Source organism: Mustela lutreola, chromosome 2 (assembly GCF_030435805.1).
Source record: "Mustela lutreola isolate mMusLut2 chromosome 2, mMusLut2.pri, whole genome shotgun sequence".
NCBI lineage: Eukaryota > Metazoa > Chordata > Mammalia > Carnivora > Mustelidae > Mustela > Mustela lutreola.
In genome coordinates, this window is record NC_081291.1 from 14,338,957 (window position 1) to 14,357,802 (window position 18,846).

The 18,846-nt window shown below is 57.5% G+C and overlaps 1 protein-coding gene and 1 long non-coding RNA gene across 2 annotated transcripts; one reads left to right on the forward strand and one right to left on the reverse strand.

The window, feature by feature from the left end:
* Nucleotides 1–3,369: 3,369 nt before the first annotated feature.
* On the reverse strand, nucleotides 3,370–5,284 carry JUND (JunD proto-oncogene, AP-1 transcription factor subunit). The gene has a single exon (XM_059160530.1). The coding sequence runs from the start codon at nucleotides 5,128–5,130 to the stop codon at nucleotides 4,087–4,089; it is 1,044 nt and encodes a 347-aa protein (XP_059016513.1). The 5' UTR covers nucleotides 5,131–5,284; the 3' UTR covers nucleotides 3,370–4,086.
* Nucleotides 5,285–7,357: 2,073 nt separating this feature from the next.
* LOC131823765 (uncharacterized) lies at nucleotides 7,358–10,722 on the forward strand. Its single transcript, XR_009350660.1, has 2 exons — nucleotides 7,358–9,018; nucleotides 9,875–10,722. It is a non-coding gene; the product is annotated as an uncharacterized LOC131823765 (long non-coding RNA).
* Nucleotides 10,723–18,846: the final 8,124 nt, after the last annotated feature.

The window sequence follows — 18,846 nt, forward strand, 5'->3', positions numbered from 1 at the left end:
CCTGGGGCTGGGCTGATGCCTGAGGTGAATCACTGCTGGCCAGGATGGAGCTGACACACTTCTTGGCCTCAGTTCAGCAGGGTCCTGCCAAAGCCACACCACCTGGCCCGCAGCCTTAGCCTCGCTTCCCTGGGGAGCCACTGGGTGGCACCAGAGCAAGAGGCCGGCAAGCAGAGACACCCAGCCTCATGGGGCAGAGATCCCCTCATCTTCTCCATGCTGTGGCTGTAGCTCTGGGCAAAATCAGAGACATGACAGTTGGACAGAACTTATGTCCTTGGTTTCAGCAACGACCAGGACAGCTCCCATCCATGCCCTCCTTGAGCTAAACACAAATCCAGAGTGGGTCAGGGCAATAATGGTGGAACCACAGGGTACTACTGGAACTCAATAAGACCCAGCCCTGGGGGTTACTGGGGACCAGGAGGGCAAAAGCACCTGAGTTTGAAGGAAGATCAGCTGGGTAGTTGAGAGAAGAAGTGTTATCAGGGTTGTAGCCATGCAAAGTCCCTGAGGCCAAAGGGGAAGGAAGGAGAGTTTGGGTAGGGAGGTGCCTGGAGCGACAATGATCTTTCCAGGGCCAGATGCACCCAAGGACTTTTTTCCATAAAGGTTTCAAGTAGGGAGTCATATCTGTGGTTTCCAAAAAGCCCCATGTCACATGCTAGTGAAAACATAGGGCCTCCACTTAGACCCAAGTCTCCTGGTCTTTTTTTCTTTCTTTCTTTCTGAAGATTGATTTATTTGAGAGGAAGCGCGTGTGAGAGTTAGCACAAGTGGGAGGGACAGGGGGAGAGGGAGAGAGACTCCCAAGCAAACTCTGAGTCCAGAGCCCAGTGTGGGGTTCCATCTCCCAGCCCTGAGATCATGACCTGAGCCGAAACCCAGCTGGATGCCTAACCAACTGAGCCACCCAGGCGTCCTGGTAAATATCTTTTCTATACTTATGAGTGGTGGCTGGGGACCAGCAGATAGCTTCAGGATAGGGGCTGGTCCCCAGAAAGACAGAGGCATTAGAGGGTTGGAGGTTTCAGCCACACCTCCCAGACCTCCTGAGTGAGAAGAGGGACTGGAGATTGAACCAATCACCAAAGGCCAGTGAGTTAACCAATCACACCTATGGAATGAAACCAGCTAGGGTCGGAGAGCTTCTCAGTTAATGAAAACATGGACAGACTGGGAGCGTGGCCCACCCACACGGGGCATGGAAGTCCAGTGCCCCTTCCACTGTACCTTGCCCTCCCTCTGTCTCCTCCACCTAACTGTACCTGAGTTGTAGCCTTTATAAGCCAGTAATATGGGCACCTGGGTGGCTCAGTTGGTTAAGCGTCTGCCTTCAGCTCAGATCCCCATCGGGCTCTCTGCTCAGCGGGCAGACTACTACTCCCTCTCTCTCTGCCCCTTCCCACCACTCATGCTCTCTTTCCCTGTCTCAAATAAATAAATTAATTAGATCTTGAAAGTAAATAAATAAACCAATAATAGTAAATAAAACACTTTCCTAGTTTCTGTGAGCGGTTCTAAATTATCAAGACTGGCGTGGGGGGTGAGGAAATCCTTGGTTTAGGGCTTACTGTCCCAAAATCCAGGTGGCAGCCAGAGACTTCCAAATGGCATTGAAGTGGGGGTGGTGTTGTGGGACTAAGAACCCCCTGCCTGTAGGGTCTGTGCAAACTCCAGGTAGTGTCAGAACTGAATTATAGGACACCTGGGTGATGTCTAGAATTCAGAACCGGTGACTGTGGAGAAATCGCCCCCCCACAACACAGTTGGCATCAGGATTATGAATAAAACGGTTTGGGGGGCCTGATGCAGATCTTCCGACCTCCTGGGCCTCTCCCCTTCTCTGTAGGTTGGGGGTGCACGGAGAGCCCTTCAGTATCATTATTACTCATTCACCGAACTGTTGTGGGAGCTGCTGTTACCTGGACATGAACTTACCCATTTCATAGCATAGGAGGTAGAGGGGGGAGAGGGGAGAGGGCTGGGTTGAGGTTACACAGGGGCAAATTGGCACCCAAGCTGAGACTCAGGCTCCTAAAGAGTGAAGCTGTGGTCCCAAAGCCTGGTTCAGGGTCTCCTGTGTCAAGACACCCTCACCTCAGCTTTGGCGGGGCACTGCTGGGTCCCTCCCAGTGTGAGGGCGGTGCAAGGTGAGGTCATGCTGTCAAAAACCAAACCCCAAAGCAGCTCTCGAAGCCTTGAAAAATAGGCAGCCAGGGTGATCAGGAAGAAGAGGAAACAGGTAGATGGCGAGGCCCCACCCTTTCAATGGCAAGAGGGTCTGTGGGCATGTTCCTTCTTTGCACCTGTGCCCCCATCTGTAAAACAGGCACAATTCACCTGCCTTAACAGGGCTGGGTATACAGGCACAATTCACCTGCCTTCCTTAACAGGGCTGGGTATACAGCTGATGCTCAACACATGCGCACCAGATCGACTTGCCCCATGTCCTTGACCACTGATGCTTAGGTCCCTCCTGGCACCACGTGAGACAGAGACCCAAGGCCTGGGGTCTTTTGCCTACAAAACTGCAAGGGTCAGGGTAGGCAGGGGATGAAGGCAGCCCAGAGGTCAAGGCTCTGGAGGTGAACAGCCCAAGGTCCAGATATTCCTGCAAACTCCTAAAAATTTCAGGCTCTGTGACCTCTCATCACTCAACCTCTCTGAACAGGAGTTTCCTCAAAATGGGATACTAGGATGTTGGGAAGGGAGAGGTCTTCTGGGAGTACTTGGGAAATCCTGATTCCGAGTGAATGCCTAGGGAAGTACCACGGAGCGTAGCTACACCACCCCTACTGGAGGAAGCCTGCTCCAGTCCGACCCCACCTGCGCCACGTTCCTCTGGCCCTGAGACTCAGCAACCCCCATCCGCCCGACAATAATAGAAGCTTACGCTGAGCACCAACTACAGGCCAAGCGCGGCTCTGGAACAAACTGTTAATCCTCCAACTTTCCGGAGCAAGCTTACAACTGTTCTGCCCATTTTAGACAGGGTAAGTGATGCCCAGAGGTTCAAGTTACTGCCTTTTCCTACCCGCCTGGGGCTGGGCTGTGCTCTTTCCATCTTGTAGTCCATCTGTCCTAAAGGGGACACGCGTGGGCTCGCTAGTCCCAAATGCTGGTTGGAGATCGTAGTATCCCTCACCTAACCTGGACACCGGTGGGCCCCAAGCCCGGGAGCACCTAGATGGCGCTCGTTGAGCGCCAGATGTTCGGGGCCCCTCCCGTACTCCCGCTCTCCTCCTCCGAGCACAGGCAGAGGGAGGAGGGGAAAGGAGGCAAGGGAGGGGGGAGGGGAGCGTGTGAGCCAGGCCCTGCCCAGCCCATCAGGCCCCGGCGGGGGAAGAAGGAGGCAGAGAGCCGAGCTGGCGTAACGAGACTTTACTGAAAACAGAAAACCGGGCGAACCAAGGATTACAAACAGGAATGTGGACTCGTAGCAAAACAAAACAACAGAACAAAAAGGGCGGGAGGAGGGATGTCGGAAGGACGGAAGGGGGGGTGAGCAAGAGCGAGGAAAGGGAAGGGAGGTGGTTTTTTTTTTTTTCTTCCCATTTCTTTAAAAAACCAACACAAGAAAAAACACACACACACAACCAACGTTTGTTCCCAAGTAGAAACATAAATAGGGCAGAATCGAACACTCTGTTCTTCTCTCTTCCAAAGGCAAAAAAAAAAAAAAAAAAGTAAAAGGAAAGGCAGGGTTTGAGGCTGCGCCCCCTCGGAGCCCCCTTCTGCGGTGGTGTGTACAAAGAGGCTGCCGGGGCGCGCGGGTTTGTGCAACACTGGGTGGCCGCGCTCGGGGAATAGAGGCAGCGCCAAGGGCGGGGGGGGGGGTGTCATGCGCTTGCCCCCAGGAGCAGGGGGTCCAGCTTGTCGAGTCCGAGGCGCCCTCTTCGAGTCCTGAGCACCCTCGGGGGGTCCTCAGGGACCGCGCCCTCTCGGAATCCTGGCACCCTCGGGGTGTGGGGAGGGGGGAGTCCCCGGGGCCGCGCCCTCTTCGAGTCCGGGGCGCCCACGTCCACCCCCCACTCGAGCCCGCCTCCCCGGGAGGGGGGCCGCGCATGCGCCCCGCGCGCGGGCTCAGTACGCGGACACCTGGTGCTGGGGCAGCAGCTGGCAGCCGCTGTTGACGTGGCTGAGGACCTTCTGCTTGAGCTGCGCCACCTGCTCCCGCAGCAAACTCGCTGTGGACGCCAGCTCCGTGTTCTGGCTCTTGAGCGTCTTCACTTTCTCCTCGAGGCGCGAGATGCGCTCCAGCTTGCGCTTGCGGCACTTAGAGGCAGCGATGCGGTTGCGCAGCCGCTTGCGCTCCGCCTTAATGCGCTCCTGCGTGTCCATGTCGATGGGCGACAACGGCGGGCTCTCGCCGAAGCTTGGCACGTCGGGCACCGTCTGCGGCTCATCCTTGAGCGCGGTCAGGCGGGGCGGCCCCAGCGCGCCTGGGGGAGGCGGTGGAGGGAAGGGTACAGGCTCGGCGGTAAAGGCGACCGTCGCAGCACCCCCCGAACCGCCGGTGCCGCCCGCGTAGCTGCTCAGGTTCGCGTAGACGGGCGCCTCGGGCGTGGCTGCCGCCGGGGCCAGTTCGCCAGGAGGCGCGGTGCCCGCAGCCGTGCTCGAGGGTCCCCCGGCGGCCGCAGCAGCGGAGGCCGCGCCCGTGCCCAGCTGGTTCTGCTTGTGCAAGTCCTCCAGGGCCTTGACGAAGCCCTCGGCAAACTCCTGCTCCTCGCTGGCCGCCACCTTGGGGTAGAGGAACTGAGTGCTCGTCGGCGTGGTGGTGACCAGCCCGTTGGACTGGATGATGAGGCGCTCGAGCTCGGGCGAGGCGAGCTTGAGCAGCCCCAGGTCGGGTGACGCGAGCAGGCCGTCGGGGGGCGCCGCGCCTGGGGCGCCGTCGGTGCGCAGGGGGGCCGGGGGCGGCGCGGCCGTGGGCTTGAGCGCCGCCGCCACCTGCTCACTCAGGCTCAGCGTCAGCGCGTCTTTCTTCATCATGCTGCCGGTCACCGCCGTCGGGGGCGCCCCGGGGAACAGGCGACCCGGGGACGCGAAGCTACCACCGCCGCCACTGCTACTGACGCCGCCGCCCAGGCCGCTCAGCGCCTCATCGCCGTAGAAGGGTGTTTCCATCCTCCGCCTCCCCCGCCGCGCCGGCCTGGGGTGGGGGGGGGAGGGGGGAGTGGCCGCGGCCGCCCGGGGGGCCTGCGCCCCCCCGTCCGCTCGGCCCTGCGCCCGCCCCGGCCGAGGCCGCTGCGCCCGGCCCTCCACTGGCGGCGGCTCCTGCGCCGCGCACTTCGCGCGCCCTCTTATAGCCTCGGCCCAGCGCGATGAGCTCACTGCCCCCGCTCGCCATTGGGCGTAGGTGACGTCGCTCATTTGCATGGTGGGGCGGGGCTAAGCCGCGACCGCCCTCCTCTGGCTGCCGTTGCCCGGGTGACGCGCGGTAAACCGCACAACAGCGCGCTGCCTTGTGGGTTGACGTCATGGGGGCGGGTCCCACGCCGAACCCGGTTACCCCGCCCCGGGAGCGCGATGTACGACCAATGCCCCCAGTGCTGCCTCCCGCCAAGGCACGTCCCGGGTGGCGTGATGAGCCCGGCCACCAGACGCCTGCCGGCCCCCAAGCCCCGCCCCGTATCCGCGCGTGGGGCCCCGGCTGGGCGGGGGCGGGGGCGGGGGCGGTGCCGGCCTCCGGGGACCGGCGGGGGATGGGGCCTAGATGGATAAATAACTCCAAGGCACCTCCCGCTCCACTACGCCTACAAGTGCCTTCCTTAGAGTTCCTCCATCCTGGCTCGGTACGGGCTGGCGGCAGAAGGCCCGAGGGGGCTTATCCTGGTGGCTTCCTGGGCGTTTTGGTCAGATCTACCTCTGTCTCACCCTCACCCCTAAATCTGCGGTGATGTGTTTGCCCCAGAAAGACGAGGGAGGGAAAAGGAGAGCTGCCAGACGTTGCTGGAAACGCTTTGAGCCTGATACTTCTCACTGAGGAGTATAAAAGTACCGAGTCCGACTTCCTGACTTTACAGGCAGGAAACCGAGGCTCAGCATGGTGCGACCCGGCCAGATCTCTCTTTCACCTGGTAGAACTCTGGTCTCCTGCTCCTGGGCGGCCACCTGTATTTTTTACTCTGCATCTGACAGGGCCTGCTGTGGGTCTTGAGGTGAGGGTGGTTGACTACCGGCCGCCCCAGTTTCCTCCTTAGCGTCCCTCCCCTTCCCTGTTGTTAAGGCCGGAATCCCAGCTGGTAATTGTTAACTATTTAATACTGTTAGGTTATAGTCAGCGCTCAGTGGGCCTCCCTAAAGGCTGGCTGGAGATGGAATATGAGGGAGGAGGGAGGTAACAACCTGTCCAACACTCCCTAGGAATTCTCGGGACACCTGGGTCTGGCTGACAGCTCCTTCACACAGCCCCTCCCTGCCTCCCACCACACTCAGGATAGAGACAATTTCTCAGCCAGATGGTAGAGGCTAAGGACCCTTCTTCCACAGACCTCTTCTAACCTTTCAGCTTCTCTGAGCCTTGGCCTCTCAGCCCATGATGCCTCAGGCCCTTTGCATATGCTATGCCCTCTGTGTGAGGCTCCCTTCCCCAAGGCAAACTTGTATCCTTGGAGAGGCCCCTCCCACTCACCTTATTTCCATTAGAGCCTTGGAAGCAGTTCAGAATGACAGGGTGACCAAAAGTTCCCGGAGGGCAAGGACCTTGTCTATCCTGAACCTGCTGGGTCTCCAACATCTGGTAGAGCACCTGGCTCAGTGTTAAAGGAGAATGCTGCCTGGTCTGGTTGCTGTGGTCTCTGTGTCCTCCAGACCTGACCTCTCAGGTCCCAGCCTGAGCAAAGGGACCCCTGATGAGAGGGGATCCAGCCTCCATCCTGTTGCTAACTCTGCTCTGAGACCCCCCTCTCTAGGCCTATGCAATGGGGCTAGATTGGAGGAAATGGGGCCATGCTTCTCCCCAAGGCAGGACGTGAGTGGGTGGCCTAGGGAGCCTCCACCCTGACCTTGGGCCTTAACCCTGACAAGTGGGTGAATGGTCTGGTAAACAATGGGCAGAACCTGCCTGAGCTGAAAGACTGACCAGCAAACAAGCCTTGGGAAATGGAGGCACCAGGAGTCCAAGGTCTCTCTGACTCAAGTTTTCCTCCTCATGAAAATGGGAGTGAATAATCTCACCCACCTCATGGAGTCTTGTGATTTTTTTTTTTTTTTTTTCAGTAAGTAAACTCTACCCCCATCCTGGGGCTGGACCTGGGGACCCTGAGATTCGAGAGAGTGCATGCTCTACTGACGAACCCAGCCAGGTGCCTGGAGTATTGTGATTTGCATTGGATTTGAAAAAATAGTAAGAACTCCATGTTTTCTATAAGTATTTTCCATTATTATTTTTTTAAAGACATTATTTGACAAAGTTTACAAGTAGGCAGAGAGGCAGGTGTAGAGAGAGGGGAAACAGGCTGCCTGCTGAGCAGAGAGCCAAATGTGGGACTTGATCCTAGGACCCTGGGATCATAACCTGAGCCAAAGGCAGAGGCTTAACCCACTGAGCCACCCAGGCGCCCCTATTAATATTATTATTATTTTTAAGCCAACCTTAATTGTGTATGGTTGTTTGGTCTGGAGTTCCCTTAGCTGAAGTGCCCTTCCTTACCCTCCAGGCAAATTCCTACTCATGCTTCAAAACCCAATATCTTGTCCTCCAAGAAGCCTTCCCTAACCTGACGCCCAAGGAATCCCCTAAGTGACCCCCTACCATCTGGCTAAGCCTGTCCACCATCTTTGTCTACCCCAGATGGGGGAGGGGAAGGTTCTTGAGGCTGGATAGAGAGGACCTGCCTTGGCCCCTTCGTATGAGGAGTGGCCCTGGACAGACTCTGCCAGCGCTACTTTTCAAGGCCTGGCTTCTTCAGTCTCTACTGCTATGTACTTGCTGTTCCCTCTGACCCAATAATTTTCCCTACCTTCTCCTTCCTCCTAGCCAGGGAGTGCTCTGGGACACCTTAGACCTGCTCTTCCATTTGGACCAACCCTGTCCCTACCTAGTCAGGCAGGTCAAGGGGAGCCTAGCTAGATCCACCAACCAATCATACACAGTGAATTAGGGATAACTCTCATTCATTCATTCATTCATTCATTCTGTATACACTATCTGAGCTCCTACTGTGAGCCAAGTGATGGGGACACATGGGAATGACACAAAGACCCTCACCTTCCCAGCACAGGCTCTGAAGGAGGAACCTTCAAACACAATTTCAAGGAGAATGGTGCCCCCTCTGTGGACTGGGGGGTATGTTTTAGAGTTGGGTAATTGGGGTGGGGTGCCCCAGAGGTGATGCTGAATGAAGGAGGAGCTGGAGATAATTTGAAGGCCAAACATCCCAGACTGTGGGAACAGACAATGCAAAAGCCCTGGGGCGGCTGGCCACTTTGATGGAGACAGCCTGTGGGGCTGGATTGTGTGAGCCCCGGGAAGCCAGATGGAGAGAAGGAAAGCAGGCTTCCATGGGAGCCTGGTTAGTGTATGCCCAGTGTAGTGGCAGTGGCCCTGGAAGATGGGATTGAGGGAGAAATCGGTCACAGGCCTCAGCCTAGACCCTGATTTTTCCACCCTTACTCTCCCAGCGGCTCCACTTTATCTCACTTTCCAGAGCAGTCCAGGGAGGATGCGGAACCTGCCTTGAGGTGTCGCACAGTACCGGCCCAGCTAAAATTCAGCCCGGTCCCCAATCCCTATCCTAGTTTCCGAAGGAAAGCTGAAACTACCACCCGCCCCAGGCGAGATTTGAATCTCCTCCCCTCCGCTCCGGGGCCTCTCTCTCTCTCTCTCTCTCTCTCTCTCTCTGTCTGTCTTTCGATCCAGCGTCGAGGTTACGCTTCTTGTTTAAAGCAAACTGCAAGTCGGTTTAATGTTTAGTCTTTATTTGAAGACCCAGGGACCTCAAATTTACTTGATAAAACGCAAAGCCCCAAAGAAAGAGAAAAAAAAAAGAGTTAAGCGGGAAGCAGAAAGGGGTAAGGCGGCGGAACCTCTTAAGGGGGAGGTTTGCGGGGGATCGCTCGACCCCGCGGGTCTGGGTAGGGCTCATGGGGAACGTCCTACGGCGCTTAGGACCCATGGGCTGGTGGGGGTGGGGCTTGCGGGGACCATCCGCGGGTGGCGGGACCCCGCGAGGGGGCCGGGGAAGGGGTGCAGTCTTGGGGCCGGGGGCGCGTCTGGCCTCCTCGCATTCCTAAGGATCGGGTTACGGGCCAAAGCGGTGGCCCCTCCCCTCCCCTCCTGCCCCGCTTCCGCCCTCGCCGGGAGCAGGAACCACAATCACCTCCCCCGTCCTGCGCAGGTGCTTGGCCCGCAGGCGGGGGGGTGGGGGTGGGGGGGGGTGTACCCACACCCAGTCCTCTGGGCCGGCACTGGCGCTTTCCAGTCTCACGAGACCATTTTACCGACGAGGAAACTGACGCTTCGTCAGCTCCTTTCAGCCCGGATGGAACCAGACTGACAGCCTGCTTTGCGACCGGTGGCCCTCTTGACTGCACCCGGAGGCTGCAGTGTCCCCAGCCTCCCGCAGGCCCGGATGAGCGGCCCAGGCCAGCCCCGTGTTCATTGATCGACGGGCCACAGTGAGCCCGGAAGGGCGCCCGGGCAAAGGAGAAAACAACTTTTCACACCACCACCTTCTTCCCCCACCCCCAGGATGGGCAAGATTCCTGCGCTCATGTAATGTGCATCTGCTGTGTACCCAGGCCCACGTTAGGCCCTTTCCCAGACAGACGCGGGGAAACCTGAAGGTTGGGGATCCAAGGGTGGTGAGCTCGACTTTGCTAAACCAGCTTGAGAAGCTGATTTGCTTTGGTTTTGTTTATCTTTCAGCCAACCTCCAGAACCATCATTCAGCTGTTCACCACCCTCTACGGAGTACCTACTGTGTGCCCTGCCCTGTGTGCTGGGCCAGGGTTTTCCACCATCCCTCATCAACCCCTGAGTTGATAGTCCAGAATGAGACAGAAATACCCACCATAAATGAAGTACGCTTTAGGCTGATGTCACTATTTCTCCTTTAGGTCGACCCCCTTTTCTGTTTTTACTTCAGCAAATATATTTCAAAAGGGAAACTTCCATGTCACCACCAAGAATGGAAAACCAGTTTCTCTTGCCATAAATAGAAAGAAACTGAAAAACGATGAAATGAGAGCAAAACCCAGGAATTCCTTCCTAAGGGAAGCTCTGGGATGTTCAAATATCCAGAAAGCATTGAAGGCAGGGAAGCCCCAAGCCAAGCCAAGAAGGACCACAGGGATCCACCTGGTGTTTTTGTCTCTAAGGGCCTCAGCACACAGTAGGTGCTCAGTAATGTGCCAAGCCTTGGCAGTGAGCACCTACAACACATGGGGTTTGCCTGCATCCCATAGCATGCTTCTGGGGGCCTTTAAGTTTACTGACCCATTCTCTGGGACAAATGATGGTGGTGGCGCCAGGTAGCAGCTCCTTGTAGGGGGAACCCCCACAGGGCCTCTCTGGGGAGACTTCGGGTTGGTTCAGTTAAGTAGAAGCTCCTGCTTCCTCCTCAAGACCTTGGGGGTGTCCCCACCCACAGTCCTGTGTCCCCTGACAGCCTTCTGCAATGAGCTGTGGGCCCTTGACGTCCTGCCCAGGCTGCCCAGGGATTGGGGAGGGGAAAATGTGTGAATCAGTAAGTATGAATTAAATAAGTAAAGGAATTAATGCGTGAATGGTGTTAATGGATGATTTGGCGAAGTAATGAATGGATGAGCTAATTAATGGATGAGAGGATGCATCCATGCCCCCAAGATGGGAAACCCACTCCCCACATTTTTTCTTAATAGCCCCACGCCAGCACTGCTAAGAGGGACATCTGTCCACGGTTTTCAGAGGGACACACAGGCTCTGAGCAAGCATGGCTCCCTGCCCATTTTCAGAGGGGAATACAGGTGGCCTCAGACTGGAGGAATACTACAGGAATACGCAGACTGGAATACAGGTGGCCTCGCTCGCTCACCGTGAGCTGCAGGACAGAGGGCCGAGTAGAGGAGCCGGGCCCCCCAGTGGGGGAGTAGGTTGAACCGGGGCGAAGCGGGCAGCAGACAAGGGCAGAGAAGCGGTGGCGGCGGGGCCTCCGGAGCGGGGAGGAGCGGGCAGACTCCCAGTCGATTAGGAAGGGGCTCCAAGTTAAGAGCGAGTTTGGGGGGCCTCCCGGCACGCGAGACACAGAAACACCAGCCTTGCGTCTCCTGGGCGTGGGGAGCCAAAGACATTCTCTCCGCCCCACAACACTCGCAACCTGAGGCCGCCACCGTGAACTCCTTCGCCCGCCAGCTTCCCCCCTTCCTTCGCCACCGCCTCTCCCAGGGAGGAAGTGGTGAGGGTGCGGGGGAGGGCCCCCATTCTCACTTCCCCTGGGGCGGGGCGGAGCCTGCAGGGTCCCCCTCCCCCGCCGCAAGGATGGGGGTGCCGACAGGAGTGGGGGCTGGGAGCCCCAACAGCTGGGGCCCGGCAGGGCGGTGCGGACCCTCGTTGGGTGCGCTCTCTAAGTTCGATTCTCCTAAGTTTCGATGGTTCTCATCTGAAACGTGGTGGGGAAGAAACTCGACCCTGAAACAATGGGTTGCTGGGTGAGAGGACTCCGCCCCAGGCCCAAGGAGACCAAACCCGATAAGGACACTCCCAGGCCCGGAGGGGTCAGGGCCCGGCCGGAGGGAGAGACGTCGCTGTAAACAGGGACTTGGACCGGGGCGGGAGGTGCATTCCACGCGGAGGGAACGGCGCAGGCCAAAGCCTGGCGGCTGCTCGGGACCTCCCGCCTCGCCAGGCCGCTGGGCCTGCCCAGGACCTGCCCCTTGTCTCTCCCCCCAGCCTGGCCCCTCCTCCGGCGGGGGTGGGGGAAGGATCTGGAGGGCCTCGGCGCCGCCAGCCGCAGCCGCGGAGTTAACCCCGCGCTGCGGCCAGACTCGGTGGCAAGGGAGGCGGGTGGCGTCAGCGCCGACGTCAAGGCGAGGCGGGGCCACGTGGATTCGGGCACCCAGCCGGTGCCCCACGCAGCGCTGGAAGTCGTGGGTGTGGTGGTGGGCAGAGTCCGCCCTCCAGCTGCCCTGACGCTGCGCAGAGGGGAAACTGAGGCACGGAGAGGCGAGTGGCCTAGCCGAGACCGAAGCTGGGCCCCAGGGCTCCAGGTCCCCGGCCCTCAGCCTCTGGCCGCTTCTGTCCCACACCGTCGCCCTCTCCCTTTCTTTCGCTTGCGTTGGCCTACGTCGCCGTGATAGCCCCAGGGTCAGACGAACTGGTGTTTTGTGTTTTTTTTTTCCCCCCCGGCACGTAGACAAATCCCTACAAAACCTACCAGTTAAGCGCTGGGCGTCCCAGAGCTGTGCCCTGGCAAATCACTCCATCTTTGTGGGCCTCAGTTTCCTCAAACGGACCAATGAAGGCAAGCTGACATTTCACGGCCGGCGCACTGCTCGGCCTTCGGGAAGCGGTGGGGTGGGGTGGGTGGGGATTCCCACGCCGAGGGGCGGGGGAGACAGCCTAGAGGAGAGAGGTACGAGTCGGGGGACACTAGCGAGACGGGATTCGAATCCACAGCTGGCTCCGGATCCTCCTTTCGTCCTCCCTACCTCCGCCCTCTCCCGTCCCCCTCCCTCTGCGTCTAACCACTCCACTTTCCCCGATTCCCTAGTCCCCCTTCCCTCTCCCATCCCCCGCTAATTAAATGCAGAGCTGGCGGAGGGGGCGGCTCGCAGTTAACCCCTTCCCGTCGGGTCCTGAAGGGCTTCCCGGCGCTGAGGAAGGGAAGCGCCGACGCCGCTCAGCTCCTCTCCGCCCCTGACTCGGGGCCCTGGGACAACCCATTTGATGGACGGGTAATTCGAGGCCCAGGCGCCAGCTGTAAGCCACCCCAAGTCTCCATCCCGTGCCTATCTATAGCTCTGGGTCAGGTGGAGTCAAGTGGAGAGGACCCAGACACAGCCCTTATCCCCGCCTGGCTCCCCCTACCCTCCACACACAGACCCCTGCCTTGGTGGGGCTGGGCCAACTGAACATCTGAGAGGCACCCAACATTCTTGGGTGGGAACCACTGGAAAAATAGGTATTCTAACGTCAAGCCCTGGCAGGAGCTATGAAGGAATGGGGGGGGGGGGGTGGGGATGAGCAGAGGGCCAGCGACACCCGCAGACAAAGTGGGCACCAGGAAGGGTAGATTACTGAGAGCCAGAATAGCACGAGCTAAGGCCCCAAGCTAGGAACGCACATGGCGGGGAATTGAGGAGGAGGCCCGAAGTGGGGTGAGGTGAAGGGGCATGGAGGGAAGGTAAGAGCAGAAGGAGCCCAGGGGCACCCAGGCCAACAGCAGCTGGGGTGGGGGGGGTGGGAGTTGGACTCCTTGCCAGCCCAGGAGGACCCTGTGACCCTGTGTCTCCCTGCCTCAGTTTCCCCACCAGTGCCCATGTTCCAGAGGGCACAGCAGAGTCTTGGGAGCCTCGGGGCTGCCCAGAGTCATAGGGACCTGTCTTCTGCCCTCTGTGGTTGCCCCGCTGGACTGCCCTCTCCCTCTGTGGCTCCCCGTTACCCCCTAGCTCTGCCTGTCCTATTATCCAGACTCCCTTGACATTGGCGTGATGTTCCTTCACCAGCAGTATCCACTTCCTGAGACATTCCGGGCAGTGGGAACCCCTTCCCTCCCTCAGGTAGCTCTCCAATCCCACGGGGCCCCTCACTCAGCCCCGGGCTCCTCAGCAAGGAGGGGGCTGGCTTAAGAGACAGGACTGGGGGGAATGGGGGAAGGTGGGTAGCACGGTCCTTGAGCCTGGGGGAAAATCGCAGTCCCCTCTGCCCCTCTACACCTGCCTCCTTGGAGGAGGCATGACTGTGGCTGTGGTGACGGGGGCTGTGCCAGGAGGAGCATCCGGCAGGGCCTGCGTTGTCATGGCAACGCTGACTCAGAGGCAGAGGCAGGTAGCAGCATCTAGCCCCCGCCAGCCCACCCCTGTGCTCCTGGCACCTCACCCAACACCCACCCTGCAGCCTCCACTCTGGGAGAGGGGTGGGTGAGACCCCAGAGCGGCTGGATGAATTCCTTCACCCACCCAATCACCTGTTGGAAGGGGGGAGATGCTCTTTTATCACACTTACCTGGGTGCTGGGTGCCACGTCTCCCACCCACCTTCAGGACACCCATCTTCCCATTCATCTGTTTATAGGTCCATCCATCCACCCACCCACTAATCTGTCCGTCCCTCCATTTACCCATTCATTCATTAGTCATGGAGTACCCACTGTGCGCCCACCTTGCTCTCAGCACAGGACAGTTGTCCCTTGCTCCAGCAGTCATGGTATCCATGAAGGATCTGGACTGGAGGGATACAGAGGAGGACAAGGCCTCTGAGTCCCCTTGAGTCCCGACCTTGAGAACTTGAGGTCCCTTCTCTCCCTCCTGCTCCCAGTATCTATTTCAGTGTCTGTCTCCATTTCTGAGTACAGCCCAGACCCTTCCCCACCTCTACCCCTGGCCCCAAAGCCACTGTATAGCCTCCTTCCTCTCTTCCCCTCATTTGTCTCTTCCAGGCACATGAGCCTCTGTGTTTTTCCACTAACACATCAGCTCATTCCCACCTCAGGGCCTTTGCACATGTTGCTCTCCCTATCTGGAAAACCCTTAAGGTTTTCACCTCCATTTATCTTGCTTATTTCTTGGTTTCCTTATTATCTGTCTCTAGCCCCATCTCCAGAGTGTAAAGACCTGAGATGGCCTGCGGTTCCTTTAGTGTCCTGTCTTAGCCTATCTCTGCCTTCATTTCGCCCACTGTGAAATGGGCAGATGGGAATGGTGTTCACAATAAGGCTTTTATGGAAGGGGTTGGGGGGAGGAATTAAGCCCTCAGAAATGTACCTGGCACAGAGTAAGTGCTCAACAAACACGTTCTTAGAAATAGTCCAGGGGCGCCCAGCTGGCTCAGTCATTAAGCCTGTGACTTAGACTCAGGTCATGATCCCAGGGTCCTGGGATCCAGCCCGAATCCTGGCTCCCTGCTCAGCAGGAAGCCTGCTTCTCCCTCTCCCTCTGCCCGGGTTGTGTTCCATCTCTCACTGTGTATCTCTCTGTCAAATAAATAAATAAAATCTGTTTAAAAAGAAAGAAAGAGAAGGAGGGAAGGAGGCAAGGAGTCCAAATGATGAAGGATAAAATGTGGTCTGGCTGTACAGTGGAATAGTACTCAGCCATAATAGCACAGAGCTATACAAAATTCTGACACACTCTACTGCGTGGATGAACCTTGAAAATATCACACCAAGCGAAAGAAGCCAGACCCAAGAGGCCACCTATTGTAGGATCCCATGTATGTGAAATGTCCAGAGCAGGCAAACCCACAGAGACAGAAAGCCAATTCATGGTTGTTCAGGGTCTCAGGGAGAGGGTGGAGGGTGACTGGTCATGGGGAAAACAGGGTTTCTTTCTGGGGTGCTGAAAATGTTCTGGAACTAAACACAAGTGCTGGTTTCACAACACTGTAAGGTATCAAAGTCACTGGAGTGTTCACTTTAAAATGGTGAATTTGGGGGCGCCTGGGTGGCTCAGTGGTTAAGCATCTGTCTTCAGCTCCGGTCATGATCCTAGGGTCCTGGGATCAAGCCCCATGTTGGGCTCCCTACTCAGTGGGAAACCTGCTTCTCTCTCTCTCTCACTCCTCCTGCTTGTGTTACCTCTCTTGCTGTCTCTCTGTGTCAAATAAATAAATAAAATCTTTTTAAAATAAAAATAAATAAAATGGTGAATTTTGTGTCAGTGGATCTTACCACAATAATAATTTTATAAAAAGCACGTTACAGGGGCGCCTGGTGGGCTCAGTGGGTTAAGCCTCTGCCTTCAGCTCAGGTCATGATCTTGAGGTCCTGGGATCAAGCCCCACATCAGGCTCTCTGCTCAGCAGGGAGCCTGCTTCCCCTCCCCCCGCCTCTGCCTGCCTCTCTGCCTGCTTGTGATCCCTCTCACTATCAAATAAATAAATAAAATCTTAAAAAAAAAATAAAGCACAGTGGGTACAACCTGAGGACAATCTGAATAAAATGTGCTCTTTAGTCAAAAACGATCAGCTTACTGCGTCTTCAAGAAGCCAGCATGCACCTGCCCCTGGGCATTTGCACCTGCTGCTCCATCGAGCTGAGGCTTCAGGTAACTGAAAAGCTGGATCAGACCGTGGGTGGGCTGAGCAGCAGTCTGATTCCATTTGCTCACCCCACTCCGCCCCCTCCAATTGCAGGAAAGGTCAAGGTGTTTGGTGCTTAGAGATGATGTTGAGGACATTTGAGTGCCTTGGAGGGTCAGTCTGCACTCCCTCACGGAGGGATAAAGCCCTACAAGCTTGTGGGGTTCGGCAGCAAGTGGAATGGAGAGGCAATGGATTCTGTCCAGCTGGGGGCCATGTTCTGTTTCCAGCCGCCTCATGAACACAAACAGCAAGAGGGATTTTTAAAAAAAATTTTAAGGAAAATTGCTGAGTAATGAAGATCTCCCTGGACAGTATCACTGTGCCCCAGGAACTGAGTCTTCTGGGGGCTTTTGGAAAAGACAGCCTTTCTAGAAGGTTCTGGGGGAAATTGTGTCTGAGTCTCTCCATGGTGACCGGGAGGGTGCGAAGGAGGGAGGAGGGAGGCCACCTCACCATTCATCCACACGCACTTGGGCATTTGGGGACAGCCCCGAGCCCTGCTTGCCAGGGACACTGAACAGGCTAGAGGGACACAGGGTGGAAGGCCCTAGGGGTGCTTACAGGGACAGTTTTCAAAGGAACAGAGAAGGGTATGAGGGAGGGGAAGATGCAGGAGGACGCGCCAAGTATTTTTAGGCACTGAATGCAGCCCTAAAATATTTCCACGGCCACTCCCGAGGGTGAGCAGGGTGACTATTTCGGTGCCTGGTTCCAGTGGAGGCGGGGCAGGCAAGGGTGAGTCACTGCTGGGTGGCTGGACCCAGACTGGCAGGGGGCTCTTAGGGCAGCACCAGGGGCCTGCAAGGGGACCACTCACCAGCTGGGGCACGGCATCCAGGGCTGGCCTCTGGGGCATGGAGGACAGTGGCCCAGCCACTGACCACAGGGCAGGCCAAGCCTGTGGCACCGTTGCCCGGAGCCTCCCAGACAATGAGCGAGTAGCTCGGGCTGAGCTCAAGAGTGATAGAGATGGAGAGATTCCCCGGAGAGTTTTCGGCCCCTCTACAGGTGATCAACGAAGAATGAAGCAGTGCTCTTAGGGGTGCGCAAGTATGTATGAAGCACTTGCTGTATACCCAGCCTCCCCCACCCCAAGTAATCCTCCCAACAACCCCTGTGAAGTGGAGGCTGCTACTGCCCCCTCTGACCAGCAAGAAAACTGAGGCACAATGGGGTAAAACTTGCCAGGCACTTTGTGTGTCTCGAACCTTGTCCCTCAACAGGGGAATACACTTTCAAACCAATGACGACCTCACCTGCCCCCACCCCACATGACTCCTGACTCCTGATTCTACACCTGACACAACTGAACCCAGAGAAGGTAAATGGATCCTCCAAGTTCAAGGAGGCAACAGAGGAAGGAGCTCTGAGGAGGCCTCTGAAGCTGTGTGACCCTGGGCAGGTGGCTCACCCACTCTGTGCCCGAGCGTAGGAGCTGCCAGGCACACGAGGCTGTTGTTCGGATCATGTTGGGTCTGAGGACTCCTGACCCCATCTCTGCCTGACCTGAGCAGGCCACAGAAGCTCGGGAGCTTTTCACTTGCTGTTCCCTCCACCTGTTTCCTGCTCTCTTCCCATGGACCATGACTTCTTGACCTTGGGAGTTGGTCTGAACATGCCCCGCTCGGCAAGGCCTCCCCTTCCACTCTGGAAAGCTCCCATCCGTAGCATCCTGGGCTTCCTGCCTAGGCCCTCAAGGCACCCCTGCCTCTTCTTTCACCACCTCTTCAACCTCTACCCTGGGCTGAGCCCCCAGCCCCACCTCCTCCTGATCTTGCAGCTTAATCTGTTCCAGAACCTTCTGTGCTTCCCATCTTGCTCAGGGACTGCACTTGCCCCATTTCCTACCCGCCTCCCAACCTTTGTTCCTGTCACCACTCTGTGTAGGGCCTTGGCACTTGCACAGGCTGTTCCCTTCATCTGAAATGCTCTTCTCCTAGATGGCTGCTTCCCTTGCCTTCCTCAAGCCCCTTCCTCAAATGTCAGTCACCCTCTGGCCTGCCCTGACCCCCCCTTTCTGCCACCCTTGCTTTCTTTTTCTCCACATTGATGCACTGGGCTTGTTTGTTGCTAGCTCACCTTGTGGGAGGTAAGGGCCACTGGGCTGGGGCTCTTTGCCTAATTCATGCTGAGTCTCCAGTCCCTGGAATTGGGTTGCGGCCCCAGGTCCTCCGCCTCGAGGCCAGCCCTCTGCTCCACTGAGGTGGGCGGCTTCTCCCATAGGGGTGGTCTGAATGGACATCAAGCCATCTCCTATACCCCTCCCTGGCCAAGTGGCCCTTTGTCCTGAGGGACAGCAGAGGACACCAGGTCATGCACTGAGCCACTGAAGATGTTGCTGATACCGGGAGAGGCTGGGCCCCGGGGTCCACATGGATGGGTGGGGAGGACACCTGCCATCATGCCCACATGGACGCAGTGGGTACAGGGCTTCCCGGCAGAGCTGCTCCGGGAGCAGCAGGTGAGGCCCAGCAGAGGAGGAATCCGAGGACATGTGCGCAGGAAGGGATGACGCAGGATGGCAAGCCAGAGGCCCTCCCACTGCCACCAAGTGGGGCTGCTGCTCCTGCTTGCCAGCTGCATCCGGGTCTCCAAAAAGGGCTCTTGGTCCCAGGTCAGGCA